Here is a 14,301-nt window from a genome sequence, read left to right as displayed (position 1 = left end):
AGACCCTCCTGGGCAACTCGGTGAGACCTCATCTCTACAATAAATCAAAAAATCAGACGGGCGTGGTAGCGCATGCCTGTAATTCCGGCTACTCGGAAGGCTGGGGCGGAAGGATCGCCGGAGCCCAGCAGGTCGAGGCTGCGGTGGCCAGGATTGCACTCCAGTCTGGGTGACAGAGTGAGACTCCAACTCAAAATAAATAAATAAATAAATAAAAAACTAAAAGCACTAAGATTTTAGGTATAAAAGCATTTGTCTTCTGCTTTAATGGGTAAATTTTGGTAGGAATTGAAAAGTTATTCAGGGCCCCTGACTTAACAACTACTTGGATCATTTCAGGTACCTGTAAAAAAAAAACTAACATGAAGGAAGCAACCTAAGGATATATTTTAAGAAATGAGGAAAGTGCTAATAAGAAGATGCTTTTCAGCTGTAATATTTTGTTTTACTGACTAATGAAAAGATAAAATCAAACCAAATACAGAAAATGACATATTATGAAATAGACATATAAAATTTAATCCCTTTGGTTTGAAATACATCTTCAAGGATACAATTAAAAACAACAAACAAGACAGATCAATTTCATAAAACAAAATATAAAATAGTTGTATGACCCATGTCCCAGGATATCTTAGGAAACCAGCAATTTAGTTCACATACTTCATTAGAATATTTTAACCTAAGAATGTAACTATCAATCCTACTTATACAAATGACCTATTCTCATTCCCTGAACCTAAAGATACCCGTGATTTTTTAATAAAATTACATTTTTTAGTATTTTTATATATTTAAACATGTGTACAAAATTGCTCCCCTGCCATGGTAATATATTTTCATAAACTCATGAATGCTTTCTAGAATTGTTAACATACAAGATCAAAGCTTGAAGGCTCTGAAACATGATTAAAAAATCATTTCATAATAGGAATACTAGGAAGAACTCCATTCCAAGTCGTATCACCGGGTACACCATAATTGCAGTATGTGTGCTGTAACGACTGTGTGTGTTTACTCCCTATCTGACTGATACTAACATATACAACAGACATGAATTGCAACAGTTTTTTTCTTTTACTTCATTTGTTAAACAGTGCAGAAATCCAGATAACAACATTCTCAATAGCAAACGGAATCTCTGTCACTTGAGAAGGTTTTGCTATGCTATAGAATGACTGCTTGTGTTTGGGAAAACACAGAGAAAAGGTGTCTAGTGGGTTCCACTAAGCACAGAATTCTATCAGCTTGGTAGACATCATCGAAAATAACTTAACTTTTTGTCTAGGGAAAGTCTTTTAAGGTAGATCTTACTGCATATCTTCACTGTATGTACACAGACACCATATTTATATATTATATATTTATATAAGACATGTATGTACACATTTACAGACACAGACCTTCAAAAATATATTGCACTTATATACAATGCAGCTTTATCTTAACTGATTTCATACTGTAACCCATTTAATTCTTCATAAGAAAGGCAGTCAAATATGTCCAAGAAAGTTGAAGGAAGATTTCAGTAACATGCCCTCTTTTAGTAAACATTTGGTGGAGGCTGAGAGGGTGGGGGAGAAAGGGTTCCCCTCACTCTTCAGGTGTGCTCCCACTAACCTGAGACAGTGGAGTCATACTGAGTTCAGGCAAGGGCACCAAATCCTTAAAGCCACACCTACTGCTTTTTCAGACTTCACTAGTGAGTAGGCCCACTAACATTGCAGGGACAACACAGATATCCCAATTTTGATAAATAAGGTAACAGACACCCTAAAGGTTCCCGGAGACTCTGTTAAGTCTTAGAATAGTTTTCACTTTAAATTATAGTATATCAGAAAATTCAACCATATTATGGTATGTGGATTTTTCTGCCGTCTGAAAAACGCCAATGCAACAGATTAAATGCTACCACCAAGCCAGATGTAGCTCCAGTGTCCCTTGCCACCCGCCTGTGCTTGCCGATGACTGAGGGGGCAGCTGCGCTTGCCAAACCCTAAGACCTAGAAACACCTTCATGGAACTGATGGGGGGATGTGCGCTGCTGGCCTTAGATCTCAGTCAGGGTGAGCTTGTAGGAACCTCCCACCTCCACCTCCTCAATTTGCAGCTGGAAGGTGTCTTCGTTGGAGTAATGCTTCACAATGTTGTCATCCATATTCACTAGAATCCTGGACAAGGAGAGAAAAGACAAGCTGACTTAACTCTTACCCAGCGTTGGAGAGAGACCTAGATTTCACTGTTAGCTCTGTTACTTACTGGTCGTGATGTGGGAGACAAATTAGTTAAACCTTACTAAACCTGAAATTTTTCATCTATAAAATGGGAAAAATGATGGAGTCTTTCTTTCTTTCTTTCTTTTTTTGAGTTGGAGTCTCACTCTGTTGCCCAGGCTGGAGTGCAGTGGCACGTTCACGACCACCCCAGCATTGAACCACTGGGTTCAGGCAAACCTTCCGCCTCAGCCTTCCAAGTAGCCAGAACTAGAGGCGTGCGCTACCATGCTCAGCTAATATTTTATTTTTTTGGTATATTGTAGAGATGAGGTCTCGCCAAGTTGCCCAGGCTGTTCTGGAACCTGTTCTCAATTCCTTCACCTCGGCCTCCCAAAGTGCTAGAATTGCAGGCTTGAGCCACTGCACCCGGCCGATGGGGTCTTTCTTATAAGACTGTTGAAAAGAATTAGAAGAGGGAATCAGGAAAAAGCACTTACATCACAGTGCATGGCACGTGGTAAACAAAAATGACTAGCTTATTTACGTTATTATTTCTAGCATATAGTAGTCACCCGATAAGTGGTATTAATTATAACAAAATAAATCGACAGAAGTAACTTTTCGTTGGTCCAGCTTTAGAAAACATATGGATAAAATTAATCTACATGGCCTGAAGCCATAGCTCCTGACAAATTATCCTCTCTGGCAAGTTATCGTCAAAGTTTAAGTGAACCACTATTAAGTCCACCTCTTTCCACCTCTAGAAATTTCCAGTTTGAATTTTTTTTAGAATTATGTCCCCAAATTCTTATGCTATACCCTGTTTATCCATGCCAAACAGTACAGACACTTCAGTAAAACAGAACTAAAAATATTAATTTCTGTACAAAGCAACAATGCTACATAATTTGAAAACCCAATCCAAGGCAGGATGGCAGAGCAGAAAGCACAGGGCTGGAGAGGCAGCCTCACTGGATCTGGGTCATGGCTCCTCCATGAACGAGCCCTCCAACCTCGGACCACCAGGCTCTGGAGCTCTCTGAGCCCAGCTCCTGGTCTACAAACTACGAGTAGTAAGAACCATCTCAGAAAGACCAGGTGAAGACTAAATGCAGTGACCTGGAAAGTGCCCAGCCCAGTGTCTGGCCACAGTAGGCTCTGCACATACAGGTACTGTCATGGTTGTCCTTGGTATGTGCCACCACGCACCCCAGGACTTGGAGCCACTTCACCAAATAAAATAAAACCTTTACTTAGAAAAACGATCCACAAAGATCTCTTTAGAGGCAGACTGATTTTATCTAAATAACTGAGCACAAAAATTGTAATCTAGCACTCATGTTTCCATGGTGCTTCTGCACCAGGCACCAGGCACGTGCGCCACGCTGGCATGGAGCACTGGTGCTTTCAGAGGCACACGGGACGCAGTGGTTGCTCACCCCTTTTTACACTTCTTGAATATCTTCCCAATCTTGTCATGGGGAACATCATATTTGTCTGAGATCTAAAAGAATAACAAAAAAGTTACCAAATGTTGTTCCCATAGCTTTAAAAAACAAACAATAACATATATAGACATATACATATATAGTTTTTCAACTTTTATGTTTTCCAAAAATGCATACACAAAGACATGGAAAAGACCCAGGCCATGTTCTGGGGGTCCTCAACCTCCCCTCAGTCCTGGTCATTCCCTCTGTAATGAGCCATGAGTGGCCCACACGATCCAGTGATGTAAACTTTGGATGCCTTCCTCTCAGGGCATGCAGACTATTTTTTTTTTTAAATTTTTAATTTTAAAGATGTAGGATACAATTCAGGGTTAGGTATACAAGTGTTCACATGCGAGTACCCTTGTTGATGAGGTGTGCCCTGCTCCAGCAGTTTTCCACTATCATACAGTCTATTTTTAAAGAGAATGGTTAAACTATTCCAAAGGCCAACAGCGGATTCAGTCTAGATCAGAGACTACTGGACTTGTTGTCTAGACCACTTCTTAGCTTGGGATCCCTCTGCACCTCCATCTACAGAGCAACGCAAAGGCAGTCGTGAGAAACTGGGCCTCGAAGACAAACCTTCAGATCCCTATCATGCTTTCAAAAGTGTGCATTTCACACCAAATCCCAGTTCTGTGCTCTCTCCAGGCAAACATGCCCTTTTTCTTTTCTGTATCACTGGGTGATAATAATTTGTATATTATGAAATCCCAACCCCAAAAGATATAGGACACCACCGTGAACTGCCTGTGAGAGTTGTGAACATGTCACACTGGTGCAGTGATTCTCTCTCTTTTCCACATTCTCCTTTTCCCAATCATAATCCGAGAGTTTTTATGATAAGAAATGACAACGGGTAGTCAAAAGGCAAAATAAAGAGAAACGTAGGAGAAACTGCAGGAAGTAGGATGCGGCAGTGGGATTGCAGTGCTGCTTGTGATGTAGGCGGGGCATGTGGAGTCATGCCTGGGAGCTCCAGGTGCCCTGAGATGACATGGCAGCTCCCCAAACCCACGCCCTCACCCACTGTATTCATCTTCATTGTACTTATCAGTACCTGCAAAATTACATATTGATCCCTTTGCTTATGGTACCATCTCCATCTTCCTAACTGGAACGTAAACACTACTTGACACTGCCTCAATTACTCTCGGAACTCCAGTGCCTACAACAGTGCCAGGCACAGAGCAAGCTCTTCAGAAGATAAATTAAGCGAATTCAGGGGGAGCCAGGGGAGACATTTCTAGCCTAATTATGGACACACTTTGAGTTCACAGATTTCTGTAGCCTCCAGGGGCCTGACGTGGGTATATATCGGGACAAAGTGCCCATTATTTGAATTTTCCTGAGGGCAAAGCCAGAATGGGAAACCAGCGCAGCATCCTTCTGTGTGGTCCTTCACTGATCTCCCCAAGGGGATGTGGGTTCAGTTTTCTCCAGCCCTGTGTTGAAATCCTATAAGAAGTGTTTATGATGTCACTGGTTACACTTCTAAATTTCCTCAAATAGGCTTTGGGTAAGGTATGGACACAAGTGCAGTAATTTCCTAGGATAAGGAGTTTCAAGAGCAGACGCGGGAGCCACTGTTTTTATGTATGAAGTTTTAAAGATTTTACTTGATTAAAAATAACTTGCTAGCTTGTAAAGGGTTTGATAAATGGCCATCTTCACTTAACCATGTATATAAAAATTAAACTACTTCATAGACCATCAGGAATACATTCAATTCAGTGGAGCAGACACGACTGAGTGACTACTGCAGGGTAAGACCCCTCAGTGAACATGAAATGTGAGACACACCAGGGCTTAAGAAAGGTGTCAACAACCCCAGCAGAGATCCAACAAAGGAATTTAGATCATCTGATAAAATTTAAAATTTGTTTTAGTGAATCCTGTGCAAGTTTGCTTTCATTTTTTAAAGGTGATTACAGAGTTGATCTTACTTACAGCTTCCATCAAGCCCTTCAAAGATGGAGTCTTGAGCATCAGGGCATCAAAGACTTCTTCTGACTCTTTTCGAACATAGAGCAGTACTAATCAATCCCCAACCAGGAGTAAGGATTGAAAAAAAAAGAAAAAGGACGTAGTTAATTCACAAGAGCAAAATACGAAAACAGATCATGGGTGCTGATTTATTAAAATAAACACATTTTTTAAAAAAGCCAAAAATTAGCTAGCCATCATGGTGCATGCCTGTAGTCTCAGCTACTCGGGAGGCTAAGCCAGAAGGATGGTCTGAGTCTAGGAGGCCGAGGCTGAGGTGAGCCATGATTGCGTCACTGCACTATAGCTTGGGCAACAGAGTGAGACCCTGACTCAGAAAACAAAAACAAGGCCAGGTGTGGTAGCTCAAACCTGTAACCCCAGTACTTGTGGGAGGCTGACGCAAGAGCCTTGCCTGAGCCCACGGGTTTGAGACTGACCTGGGCCACCTGGAGAGACTTCATTTCTACAATAAATCAAAAAATTAACCAGGTGTGGTAGCGCGCAGCTGTAGTTACAGTTACTTGGAAGGCTGAGGCAGAAGGATCACCTGAGCCCAGCAGGTCGAGGCTGCCACTGCACTCCAGCCTGGGTGACAGACAGAGTGAGACTCCAAGTCAAACAAAAACAAAAACACAAAACAACCAAAACAAAACTCCAAAACCAAATATTAACCAATATGAAATGTGTCTTAGTAAACACAGAGTTGAGTTTCTCTTAACTCTGCTGTAAGCTCAGGTGATGGGCTGTAAGGGTCCTCAAGGAAGTAAGGTGGACAAGACTTGTTTGTGTAATTTATACTGCCGGCAGATTCAGAAATCACTTCTGATTTAAAACTCATCCTAAGACATGAACGCCAACACACCTCTCTTTGGCTCTTCTGTCCTCGCCAGCTTAACCGGAGGTGAGACAGCAAAGTCATCTTCTGTGCTGTATGGCCCCCTTTTCAGGGCAGAGCTGCAGAGGATCCAAAACGCACCATGAATGACTCAACTTAAATTGGCTGCATTAACCAAGAGTTTTAGGGCAACCACTGAAATTTAGTTTTTAAATGACTTTCATTCTGTACCTGGCCCAGTTTCCTCATTTGTGGATGAAGAATCTGAGGCCCAAAGAAACACTGATGAAACCAGGGCTCATGGATATTTAAGATAGACCTCGGACCATACTCGGGCTACCTGCCAGATCTCCCACTGCTCCTACATGAGGTGAAGCTGCCTTCTCAATGTGGAACACTTCTTTTCAGGAAGCACTGAGATAACCTTTATAGGTGGTAACAAAAGACAGCACATTTCAAAAAGGTGAGAAAGTGTGAGCAGCAGACGCAAGGCCAGGCTGGCTGAAACACAGTGTCCCACAGGAAGCCAATCTAGAGAGGGAAGTCAGCTCTGCTGTGAACTATCCTGACCATCCAGCTCTAAGGAGTTATAGATTTTACATCATGAGTAAAAGGGAATCTTTGAAACCTTTGTGAGACAGAATGCTGTCTCCAAAGTGTGTGGGCAGGACTGGAGAGGATCTGGGACCTACAAGCAGAATAGCAAGTTGGAGGACTGTGGTGATAAAAGCATAAGATTCTAGAGATCTAAAATACAGCAGGGTCAGTGGAAGTGGAAAGGGGAGAAGGGACAGAGGAGAGCCTAAGAGAGAAGAGTTCAGATCCGAGGGCTTGGTTATCATAGGCCTGAGTCGTGGAGGGGCCAGCGGAGGGTTGGAGGTGAGCAAGACAAGAGGCAAATAAAGTGAAGATGAACACTGGGTGTGACCAATTCAGGAGTGGGGGCTGGGCCCTCTGAGCTTTGTCTCAGCTCCTAGAAAGTAACAGGCATCCTGTGAAGGCGCCCAAGGGACTCATGTCTAAAACTAAGAATTAAAGTTAAGATAGAAGGCACCGCTGGTAACATGCATAGAGTGTGAGTATCCCACACATCATGGTGCAAGTCTTGGGAGGAGATGAAAGATGAGGGAAGAGGGAGGCTAAGGAAAGAACATTCTGTTAACACCTCAGCTCTCTTCATCATGATGCACATTTCTGAGGGTAGATTGGTGTCAAGAGAAAAGGGAGATTTAAAAACCAAAAGTGAATCTTCCCTTCTTGGACAACTCAGCCCTAGAGCCATCAGGAAGGACAAGCAATGTGGAGGTCTGGACAAGTTTGGGGGGCTGCTCATGGCCCACAGGGGCAGCATCAGCCCTCCACACTGCAGAGTGTGGGAGCATCCCCAGCATGGGAAGGCAGAGTCCAGTTCTGGAACAATCTGAGTATCAAAGTAAATAATAGTGGATTACAACTTACTGAATAAAACAGAAATCGATGAGCCCACACTGACATAAATGAATGAATGAATCAACTGAAAGTCTGACGAGCAGTGAGATATTTACAAAGCTACGATGCACCTCCCCTGACAACACTTATTACAAAAGGAGAAAGAACAGCTTCGCAGTGGAGAAGCTGGCAGATACCACCTTAATAAAGTGACCAAAGTGAACACCATTAGTAACGGGAAAAACTGAAACCGAGTGCTCTCTGATAGGACTCACTGAGAACACAGCCTCACCTCCATGGTGTCCTTGCCAAGATGCAGAACCAGAATCTAATAGTGAGAAAACGACAGACAGACCCAAGTTGAGGAATAGTCTACAAAACAAGTGCTATAATAGTCAAAAGTATTTGGTCAGAAAAGTTGAGAAGAAGCTGAGAAAATTCCAAATTGCATAAGATGAAAGAATATGACAACTAACGACAACGTGTGATTCTGAACTGAATCCTTTTTGCTACAGAGGACAGTCATGGATAGCAGGCAAAATTGGAGTGGATCTGAGACTATACAGTGCTAACGTATCAATGTGAACATTCCAGTTTTGACTGTGAGGCAGGAAAACATCCTTGTCTGTGGGATGTACACACCAAAGTACTCAGGAATGACAGGTCACTGGGCTGGCAAATTGTTCTCAATGGCTCAGGAAAAAATGAGTTCTTTGCACTATACTTGAAGTTTTTCTGTAAGTTTGAGATTTTTTCTAAATAAAATAAATTTACTAAAACAAAACAAAACATAAATCTTACCCTTCACCCTCCAATTCTTCTGAGGCAATGGAAAGGACCTAAGACCAAGGAAACATATTGCTTTTCACACAGCTACTCAAAATAATAGACCATAAATAAAATTATTCCTAAAATTTAAATAATTTTGAACCTGACAGATCCAATACAAAATCCCTTAGCTGTATTTTTCAATAACCAGATTGTTATAGGTGTCTTGAACTCCTCTCACTCTGGGGTTGGGCCAAATCCAGTCCAGAGCTTGTTTATATAAAGAAAGTCTTTACTGAAACAGAGTCCCACTCACTCATGACACACTGTTTATGGTTGCTTCTCCAGGAAAAAGGCAGTGCCAAGCAGCACAGCAGAGACTGTGGTTCCCCCAAACCTAAAACCTTTACCATCCACCCCTCTACAGAAACAGTGTGCCGCCCCCAGTCACCCAAAGCTTACCATAGAAAGCAAGCACTGGCCATGGCTCCAGGTACGCTAGAAAATCTTTAGTCCTTTCAACTCTATCTACAAAGTGCATGGAGGACTGTCTTTTTGATATTTATTTGGGCTCAGCATAAAAAGCACGCTCCACTTGACTGAAGTTCCTATCTCTAGTAAGCTTCTGCCATAAAAGAGAGTGTGACTGTTTTTAAATTCAGCTTTAGTTGCCAAGACATGGCTGAGCACGCATGCATGACAACTCAGTCCCTGAACCCCGAGAAGAGCCTTCAGACACTCTTTATGCCACGAAGGCTCCCTAACCCAGGTTTCCTGAGTTTCGTTCACCAGATGGTAGACTCCGACTCCAAACCGCATCACTATTCTAGAATCTTTTAAATGAGCTAGGATGAGAGGATAAGAATGACGAATGAACACAACAGAACAAAGTGGACGGGGCTGGCACTGCGTCTTCAAACCAGTGACCCTCGACGGGTTTTATCAAGCTGGCATCATGCCACCCCAGCCGGATATTACAAGGAGCTAACTGGTCAAACCTCGCTAAATGTTGGCTTCTGTCCCATGAATAATGACCAAGACTTTTTTTTTCTGCCATGCCCTGTTTCCCGGTAACCTCCCTGGGACACTCGTTACCTACATGAGTGCCCCGCTGCAGGCTGGCAAAATGCACGTCAGGAATGAAGAGGACAGGCTGAGTGTCAAGATCAAGAAAGGGCTTGAAAACCGTGATATCCATTCGCTTGTGAGAGGGAAGCAGTGGCACTTTAACATCTGAAACTGAAAAAAAGGGGAGAAGGCCAAGGTCAAAGGGTTAGACACAGACTGGATGCAGGCCATAAAGCATTTGCCTCAATGTGGCAGCAGTTTAAATTGTAGCACTCTGTAAGATACAGGTCATGTTGCCTGCACTAAGAAAAATCACAGTTTATGGAAAGGAATTTGTTGTGTGTATGTCCACTAAAATCAATGGAAAATACTACCCAAATCAAAACAGAAAACCGATCTTTAGACACACAGACACACACACAGAAGATTAAAAGGCAAAGCAGACTTAGTTTTCATTGAAAGGTTAAAATTTATAAATTGTTTGAACATAATTTGGAAATAATTTCACCTCAGGTATCCTCATTAAATAATTTACATTATAACAACAATGTACCCTTTGGATTTAGAACACACCAAGACATTCAACAAGGAGGTTAAGCATAAGCATACTTATCTATTTTTAATTTAATAAATTATAGACTCTGGCCATACATGGCGGCACATTCCTATAGTCCCAGAACTGAGAGGGTGAGAGAGGAGGATTACTTGAGCCCAGGAGTTTGAAACCATCCTTGGCAACATGGTAAGACCTTTCTCTACCAAACAAACAAACAAACAAACAAACAAACAAACAAACAAACTAGCTGGTTATGGTGGCATGTGCCTATAGTCCTGGCTACTAAGGAGGCTGAGGTGGAAAGATCACCTGAGCCCAGGAAGTCAAGGCTGTGGTGAGCTGTGATTGTGCCACTGTACTCCAGCCTCGGTGACAGAGTGAGACCCTGACTCATAAATCAATCAATCAATCAATCAATCCATCCATCCATCCATCTTCCCCCATAACCTGGCCCTGAAGCACTCAGTAATGAGGTTCCCTAGTTAGCGAGCTGCTCTCTGAAGCAACACTAGGAATTTGCAGTCCGATGTCAGCAGCAGAATTCTGACTAACGTGCTGCAGGGCAGACGTCTGCTGAGCCAGACAGACTGTTCAAAGAGCATGCCAGAAGCTCACGTACTACAGACGAATGAGCACAGGGCAGCACTTCTTACCTTCCAGACACAGGGTTTTGTGAATATGAATATCGGTCACATTTAAAAAAGAAAACAGAGCCTTCCTGGTGAGGTGTTCAGACAGAAACCCTGTGCACTCTGCAAGTGTTAGTTTACTCTACTGCACATAAGAAAATGATGCTCATTTGGAATGAAGGCATCCTGCGTTCTGACGGTCACGATTATTATTTTTAAAAATCGAGACGCATCCCAGTTTTAGTAGCTATTCACGTACAATGTATGTCACTCTTCAGGACTGGAACCAGAAGCCTGAACTAAAACCCACAGCAAAAAGCTGAACTCTGGAAAACCACAAGGAGTCAGCCTCTAGCTCCCCAGGAAGATCACCCAGTTAGCCATTCATCTGCTGTTGTAGCCGATGAGACAGCAAGGTCACCACCACTGCAGAACAGCAGAAACCCACTACTGCGTCTTCTGCTGGAAAGCGCCAGCCACCACTCAGAACGGAAAAGGCCTGAAGCCCGGTGGGAACATGTCACTTACAGGTGCCCAACTGGGAGCCGGGAGCGGTACACTTGCCTTTTCTCTTGCTTTGCTTTCGTTCTTCATCCCTGATTTTCCGCTCAGCTCCCTGCAGGTGAAGAGAAGACAAGTTATGACCCTGTTTACCTGACCCTCTGAAATATCTAACTCTCTCCCCTCTGGAAATGAGTTTCATGACTTACTGTATTCACGGGACTCATCATAATCATTTCCTCTAAGCAGGCTAGTCTTAAAAATTATTTTTAACTACGTGAAATCACAGGGAACAACATTTATTTGAAAAACAAACAAAGCAAAATTCCTCTCAGTGAAGTATGTGTCCAGGCTAAATGAAAAGCTGAGAAAATCTGCCAATGTATCACACTGCCTGTAGAGACACAAGGACCTTTTCTCTTTGACTAGAAGAAAAAGAAAATGAAAGAAAAACACAAGGGGACCATACTTTTGAGTGTACTCTCTGACATGGGCAGTGTTATCACTGAATGTTGTGCTTCTGTCCAAGGGCTTGGCATCAACCAAGTGGAAGACATGACCAAGAACAAAGATGTGAAGAGAGATCTGCAGAATCACTTAAAAGAGAAAAATGCACCCAGGGTCCTACAGAAAGGATACCTCTGTACAACGTCTATCAATTGTGCAAAGAGTGACCGTGCAACTGAACCCACAAACATTTTTATTTTTTACTTTTATATTTACTTATTTATTTTAGAAATGTGGGGTACAATTCAGGATTAGGTATACAAGTGGTTATCACACAGGCAATGTTTGGGCCTCCCTTTGGTCCCCACTTTGCCTGACTTGAGATCAGGTACTCTTATTAACATTTTTTAAAAAAGCATATTAGCAACCAACATGGCCTAAAATCAAGCAATTGATACACTTAAAACATAACATTTATTCATTTTGCTTGATTTAATGGCATTAATTTCTGGATGGCACAGATTTCTTTACAAAGTTATCCAGTTAAATATAAACTGGTGTTTTTCTGTTAAATAAATTTGTTGCAAGCAAAGAGAAGCCAAAAAAATGATCCCACTGATCTTGGTATTATTATACAATAAGGGCCACATTTTAAAAAACAGAATAAAATACTACCTTCTGCCTTTTCTAGAATGTGGTAAACACACAACCTGTTTATAAAAATTGCTATGTAATAATGACATAAATATTGTCTCCCCAGCGCACGCGCACGCGCGCACACACACACACACACACACACACACACACACAAACAGGTAAATATCCCAAATTTCCTATAGTGCACGGAATTGATCTGAATCTCTCTGTCCCTTCTAACAGCCTTACAATACTTCATTTTGATGACAAACTACACCCCCTAAAAGGTTGTTTTACAAAATGGGACACTCCTTCCTTATTTATCCATCATATCCGTAAAGAATGATAAGGGACTTCTGCTTCTACCTAACTGGAGTAACACAGACCAGATTTACCCTCCACCCTGAAACAACAAAAACCAGCTGGGATTGTGAGAGCCCTGGCAGGCCACAAAAAAAAAGCAACCCCTGATAGGACAAATGTGCTGAGTGAGTCCTTCAGCCATGCAGGGTTCCTGCTCTCAGAGTTTCCAGGCTGTGGCAGTCTGGGTGGTCTTAGTCCAGGTCCCCTGGGTTGAGGAGACAGGGCTGAAAATCCAAAGTGATCAAGGAAGAAGGACTAAGTACCAAGTGGGGAAGAGCTCCAAGACAGAGCCCTGGAGATCTTCAGAGGGTCCCCCTTGAGTATTCAGCAGAGTACTGATAGGTGCACAGGTGTGAGGAAATTAACCAAGGCTGGGGTGGGGATGGAAAGTGACATCTGAAAAGATTAGAGAAACAGTGCCTGAAACTCACACAGGGCCCCAAACAGTACCTGTTCCCCCCAATCAGACTGGAAAAAGTTATAATTCATAGGGCACCGGGTGAGATACTCAGGAAAATCCTGCTCAGGATTGTAGAATAATTAGCTTTACACTGAGTATGGCTCCTGACCCATCTAGCAAATTAGGAAAATAAGATCTGAAAGGATCAATCAGTTTCCATGTAACTTAACTAGATCTCAGGACAAAGTCTCTGAAGCTTCACAGAAATAAAAAAATGTCCAGCACCCAGCAAGGTAAGATCCACAACAACTGGCGTCCAGCAAATTGCCAGGCATGCAGAGAAGCAGGAAAACACAACTGTAATGAGAGGAACAATCAAGCCACCAAAATGACTCAGAACTGACATAGATGTCAGACAAAAACCTCAAGATAGCTATTACAACTGCATTCCATATGTTCAAGAAGCTAGTGAAAAAACTAAACGTGCTAAGTAGAGACATGAAAGATATAAAGCACTCAGCTTGAATTTCTAGAGATCAAAACTACAACATCTAAGATAAAAAATACCCTGGATGAGACTACAGCAGTTTCGACTCAGCAGAAAGAAAGGCTGGTGAACCTTAGGACATAATGAAAACTATCCAAGATGAAGCAGAGAGGAAAAGCCCTCCAAAATAATGACAAGGGCATCAGTGAGCTCTGGAGCAACTTCAAACACCTTATATATGTGTAATAGGGTTCCCCAAGGAGGGGGAAGGAGGAAACATACATGAAGAAACAACGGTTGAAAACCTTTGAATTTGATGAAAACTATGAACTAACCTGGTTGTGATGGCTCACACCTGTAATCCCAGCACTTTGAGAGGCCAAGGCAGGAGGATCACTTGAGCCCAGGAATTTGAGACCAGCCTGGGCAAACAGTGAACTCTCATCGCTACAAAAAAAAAAAAAAAAAAAAAAAAAAAGCCAAGG

The 14,301-nt window shown here is 42.4% G+C and overlaps 1 protein-coding gene across 2 annotated transcripts in view; it reads right to left on the bottom strand.

The window, feature by feature from the left end:
• Positions 1 to 499: 499 nt before the first annotated feature.
• The window catches only part of GRHL1 (grainyhead like transcription factor 1), a 54,771-nt gene continuing 40,969 nt past the window's right edge, over positions 500 to 14,301 (bottom strand). The window contains exons 10-16 of one of the 2 annotated variants that reach the window (XM_008059299.2): positions 11,547 to 11,598; positions 9,829 to 9,968; positions 8,763 to 8,800; positions 6,561 to 6,652; positions 5,660 to 5,745; positions 3,656 to 3,720; positions 500 to 2,171 (exon numbers count right to left, since the gene is read on the bottom strand). In XM_008059299.2, the coding sequence (XP_008057490.2) occupies positions 2,051 to 2,171; positions 3,656 to 3,720; positions 5,660 to 5,745; positions 6,561 to 6,652; positions 8,763 to 8,800; positions 9,829 to 9,968; positions 11,547 to 11,598 (594 nt within the window). In that variant the 3' untranslated portion in view covers positions 500 to 2,050. The remainder of the gene's footprint in view (positions 2,172 to 3,655; positions 3,721 to 5,659; positions 5,746 to 6,560; positions 6,653 to 8,762; positions 8,801 to 9,828; positions 9,969 to 11,546; positions 11,599 to 14,301) is intronic. The other variant, XM_021713016.1, reaches the window with a different exon arrangement.

Source organism: Carlito syrichta, unplaced genomic scaffold, assembly GCF_000164805.1.
Source record: "Carlito syrichta isolate Samal-C Ts95f unplaced genomic scaffold, Tarsius_syrichta-2.0.1 Scaffold303988, whole genome shotgun sequence".
Classification (NCBI taxonomy): domain Eukaryota; kingdom Metazoa; phylum Chordata; class Mammalia; order Primates; family Tarsiidae; genus Carlito; species Carlito syrichta.
This window is presented reverse-complemented; position numbering and strand designations above follow the sequence as displayed.